The sequence below is a fragment of the Egretta garzetta genome, unplaced genomic scaffold (genome assembly GCF_000687185.1).
Source record: "Egretta garzetta isolate BGI_Z169 unplaced genomic scaffold, ASM68718v1 scaffold250, whole genome shotgun sequence".
Lineage (NCBI taxonomy): Eukaryota > Metazoa > Chordata > Aves > Pelecaniformes > Ardeidae > Egretta > Egretta garzetta.
The window spans coordinates 309,126-314,652 of NW_009258294.1; the positions used below are offsets into that span (position 1 = coordinate 309,126).

Below are 5,527 nucleotides of genomic sequence, written 5' to 3' on the forward strand. Positions count from 1 at the left end.
GTTTTTCACATCTCTCACTGTGTGCAGGCTCCTGTGCACACCCTTGCTCTGGCTGTGGCTCCCCAAAGGGCTCTCTCCCCTACTTGTAAAGACTACTCATTCACCAGCCAACTGCTAAGTTAGGTCCCCTCTCTCATGTTAAAATTCCTCCTGTCCCAGTTAGTCTCTTTCAACACAACTATCTGCAGGTTGTCCACAATCCCCTTTCTTAAACTACCCTTCAGGCTCTTGGGTTGCTTTTTTCAAGCTCAGGTTTTTGCGCATGTTAACTCTCAAAAAGGTTCTGATAACCTTCCAAACAAAGAAATCTTTGCTTTCCTTCTTCACACCACCATCAAGCCACAAAACCAGCTGCTTAAGCCCACTGTGTAATTTCTATTATATGTTGGCTGTACTCTTCATAGTTCAAATATACATAGATTATCAAGGAAAGATTGCTGTAAAAATACACTGGATCTGTTTATTATGGAATGTTATCATCTTTCCGTTGCTAGTAAAATTAATTACAACTCATTTTTTATTAGTGTTTAGTCTGCGAGAAACACTGAAATGCTATTTACTGACTGAAGATTCAAAAACAGTTCATTTTGACATAGATGAAGATGGTAATTATGAAATATCAACCAAGGATTCGCAATCCCATGAAGGTAGTGTGCTTTTTATACCAAACCCCACCTATCATATGTATAGTACTACAGACATTTTTTAATGTACTATTATGTGTACTGTGTTCAGTTTTGGGCCCCCCACTACAGGAAAGACACTGAGGTGCTGGAGCATGTCCAGAGAAGAGCAACAAGGGTTCTGGAGCACAAGTCTTGTGAGGAGCAGCTGAGGGAACTGGGGTTGTTTAGCCTGGAGAAGAGGAGGCTGAGGGGAGACCATATCGCCCTCTACAGCTGCCTGAAAGGAGGTTGTAGCGAGGGGGGTGTCGATCTCTTCTCCCAGGTAACAGGTGATAGGATAAGGGTAAATGGACTCAGATTGCACCAGGGCAGGTTTAGGTCAGACATTAGGAAAAATTTTTTCACTGAAAGGGTTGTTAAGCATTGGAGAATGGGCTGCCAGGGAAGTGGTTGAGTGCCCATCCCTGGAGTTCTTTAAAAGATGTGTAGTTGTGGTGCTTAGGGACACAATTCAGTGGTGGACTTGGCAATGTTAGGTTAATGGTTGGACTTGATGATCTTAAGGGTCTTTTCCAACCTAAACGATTCTATGATTCTGTGATTCTGTGTTTTCTGAATATTGGTAGTGATATAAGAAAACTTCTGTTCCAGTTTACAGTAGGTATGTAATATACTTAAATGATAAGAAGATTATTTTTTTCATTCCCATTTGGGTTAATGGAAAGTCTAGATGCTTGGCTATTACGAGAGTGAAAACAAAGATAATCCTCAGAGACAAGGGCAAAATGGAGAAAAATAGAAAATATTTTGGAATTTTCAGGATTATCTTATTTTTCATGGAACTGTTACCTCGAATGGGGCTTCTCTAATTGACACAAAACCCAGTATTACAACTAACATCACAGAAGTAGTTGTTAGAGGGCATTCTTTTGGCAGAGAAAACACAAATAAAACAAATGCCATGACTCTAGATCTATAAATTTTCCAGCGATGTGAAAGTAGGGGGAAAAACAACAAACCAGATTTCTAACCAAAATATGGGGGAAAGTTGAAATATTTATTTACCAACTTACTGAAACTTTATCTCTTACGAAACCCCAGCCTTTACAGGAATGAGAAGTCCATTATATATGCTTCAGATAAAGATATAGAAAGGCTTGCCTGATATATTTATAAATTAAATTAAAGTTATTTTTATTCTATTAAATTGTGAATAATGGAAGCTGCACTGATAAGGTATGTAAGCGTGCTTTATATATTTTGAAGTATCTTTTACTTGATGACTTCATAGGATTTTGGAGTAACTCCTATGATTAGTATTGCTAATTTATGAACAGAACCACAACCTGTATAGGCGTACAATAGAAGCAGTCTCTGAATAGATTCGTAGTGTGACAATCTTCATGTAGAAGATACTGGCGTTCCTAGAAGAAAAAGAAAAAAAAAAAAAGGAAATGCTATGTAAAATTCTTGTGTATGTAAACACAAGTGCCACAAACATATATTCAAGATGATACAGTTAAGACAACATCTTATTAGGAACCAGCTGTAACCTAGATGTTTGTGACTTTGACCTGAAGTGTGTGGTGCCTTCCCTAGATAGCTGGCTATGTGATTCAGGCTGATGCTAGAAAAGCCAGAAACCCCTGCTATTGCTACCTGTTAACTTTCCAACCTTGTACATTTTTTATTAGGGTCCTCACGTCTGCTGCCAAAGACTTCCAGGCTTCTCTTTGATAGGATTTTAGGCCTTATGTCTCGTTACTGACCTCTATTTTCTGAGGTGCATTCTCTTTTGCAAAAGATAGTTAATTAATGAATACATATATTAGACTCAGAGTCCAGACTTCAGAGCACCTGTTCACAAGTTCGAACAGTACAGTCTGCCGGGGTTATATGAATTCAGAGACCTGCAGGAAATGAAGACCGATGCCTATTGCTATTATAAACTCTTTCTCAGATTATGTTTTAAAACATCTCTTTAAATTGTTTGTGATGTTTTTAAATTTGAAGAATGTAAATATCTAATTTTTCATACTTGTTAAATATCTTCTGTTTCAGATATTGCATGGTTAAGTGTGTTTACAAGGAATGAACAAGCGGTTACTGGTAAGACTCCTGTGGGAATAAAATATATCATTCTCTTTGTTAGGGTCTAGTTTTGAAGAGATGTTTGAGAGTAGGACAAGAAATTAGTAATGTTTTATACACAGACTTGACATTAGAAGTAACAATTATACCAGATTCTCATTTAGGTCAGGTTCTGACCTATAGCCAGAGAAGGCCAAGGATGTAACTCACATTGGCAGATGTCCCTGATCAACTGGCTGAACTCCCGCATCCCTCTTTTGTTACCATTCCTACCTCTAAGTCAGAATGCTCTTGACTTGGGTATGAAACCTCTCTTCCCTGGTGGTCTGCCTCCAACGTGCTACAACTGAAGTTGGACAATTGCAGCTGAGGCAATCTAAACTGATGTCACAAAAGTAATAAAACGGGCCCTCTACATGCTGCTACATTTATCTGAATACATGTATAAACTAAGTAAAATACACTAGGCTGGAGTGTGTCTCAATTTTTAACAAGGATTTCTAGGCTATTTTCATGCTGTAGCTGGCTCAAACAAAATTCCTTCAGAAGTCTTCCACAACAGCATTGCAGTTAGGGTAAACTAGGGCAACTAAAATCATGGCCAGGATTAGAGCAGCTAAAATCAGTCAGGTGGGATTAATATGTTCTGCTGATTCTGAATATCCTCCAAAGGCTAAAAAATACCTTTGATAATATGAAAGAAAATCTCCTTAACTGCAACTGTTAATGCATAATTACCCAACCTCTGTAAAATTTGTATTCAGTTGCCGCAGTGATGGACATGTAGATCAACTGCTGCTTTCTTTTATATTTTTTGTCTTAAACGGTACACCTGAGACACTTTTAAAAGCACAGCTGGTGTTAGTTGAAGTAAATCTGCAAGGCAGTCAGATAGCTATAATGTCACTAGATAGATATTAATACCACTGGTTTTGCTAGGTAATGCTCTTGTATGCATATCAGTTGACAAAGAGTAGCTTAATTTATTTACTTTTTGCTGAGGCCTTGAAGTACCAAAAGGTAACAGTTATTGTCAGCTTATCAGGCTGAGCAGTATCCTGTATTATCGATATACTGCCATTTCCTGCAGCTGAAAAACAGTATTATTTCAAAAGGGAGTAAACCCAATGCACTCAGAATGATGATAGCGGACATACTTTGCCTTACAAAGCATGCACAAAATAAAAGGTAAAAAATCCCACATTTTCCATAGTGATGTATACACAGTCACGTATATTATGTAAACAAGTACGCATTAAATACTAATATTTGAACTTTGTAATTCATATTATCTACATTAAATATAACTGCTATTCCATACATTAACTATAAATATAGAGAAAGAAAGTATATATATGGCAAATTTAAAGCATCACAAAGCCATAGGCTTTAAATATTTTACAGAAGAGAAGGGTATCAAGAGTGGTTATATTTGTTTCTATTCCTATGCCTATTGATGTGAAGTGAACCTGAATGTTGTCTCTTTACAAAATATTTTTAGCTATGCTTCATTTTACAAAGTGATACACATTTTATTACAATATTCTCCTCTATGTAAAACAGATTCTAAAAATTTGGTGATCCTCACACAAAGATCAAAGCTTAATGAATTTGTCCTATTGTGCAAGGGTAAGACGCATCTCTCTCTGAAGGTAAGAAGTTTGTTTCCTGTGTAACTTGTGGGTGCTCTTTCTTACTATAGGACAATTTCCCCTACAGACCTTTTCAAATTCATGTTCCTTTACTTACCCCTTCCACATTTCACAACTTCTGACTACCTTCCTCTGTTCTGTCTGGGGAAATATTTAAAGTAGGTTATTGCAAAAATCTTTGGGTTAGGTAGGTGACTACTGTCAATAGGAGACAGTCCGGGTTGTTGAGTTCCAGTCTCTGTGGAGGGAGAGGGGGCTTCTTAACCAGAAAACGTGCAGGAAATAAAAGGGGAGGAAGAAGTAGGAATGGTGCCTTAGAAAGAGATTAGTTTAAGAGGGGAATTATTTTCTCCTAATCAATCCAGATTACAAGATAAGGAATGTGAGGAAAAGAAAATACAGCTGAACATAGTATCCTGTTTTAAACATTTACCATCTGTTGTCAGAGCATTCTCATTTTCTCCAGTCCTGTGAAGGTTTGTCTATGGTAGAAAGAGCAGGCAAGGATAGTTTTCCCCATTGGAGGGTTATAACCTTTACTAAAATCTGTCTGAGGAAGAACGTTATGTTGGAATTTACCCTCTAAAACAGGGCAAAGGTCTAAGAAGCTCTGTTTACACAGGTTATGTTGAGATAAAGAATGACCTTCACCTAATGCTGGCCATGCATGATGATGTAAATTGCAAAATGCTTCCTCAGATTAAGTCTTTAATGGTTTTCATTTGTTTTTAATTCACAGATGACTTTCCATAAAAGCTATTTCCTGAAATTATCCAGGGAAATGTATGTTGCAAGACACATTAATTATATTTATAGCCTATTCTCCCACTGGAATTTTTTTTTCTGTCCTTGAAAGAGCAACTATTTTAAAAGGATTTTTCTGGTTCAGAGATTAACTTTTCATAAATTAATTGTTTGAAAGCTATTCCACCAAGTCAGGGAAAGAACTGAGTGTTGAGCCCTAATGGATTTTACTTCCTAGTCGCCTATTTTGAAGTACCAGGTTATACCAGATTGTGTTTCTTGACATGATTAAAAGCAGTTCTTATCTGAAAATGAGGTAAGACATATTTAGTGTCTCCCAAATATGTAAAAACCTTGGAAAGATCATGGACCTTTCTTTTTCCAGCAGAATACAAATCATTTTCATAATCTCAG

General features: G+C 37.0%; 1 protein-coding gene across 6 annotated transcripts in view; it reads left to right on the plus strand.

Moving 5' to 3' along the window:
• Positions 1–5,527, plus strand: part of LOC118452204 — a 22,380-nt gene that overhangs the window by 7,198 nt on the left and 9,655 nt on the right. For 3 of the 6 annotated variants that reach the window (XM_035893546.1, XM_035893551.1, XM_035893560.1), the window contains 3 exons: positions 525–647; positions 2,688–2,735; positions 4,281–4,369. In XM_035893546.1, the coding sequence (XP_035749439.1) occupies positions 525–647; positions 2,688–2,735; positions 4,281–4,369 (260 nt within the window). Of the gene's footprint in view, positions 1–6; positions 648–2,687; positions 2,736–4,280; positions 4,370–5,527 lie in introns of those variants that run through there. The other 3 variants (XR_004841885.1, XM_035893537.1, XM_035893556.1) reach the window with 1 other exon arrangement.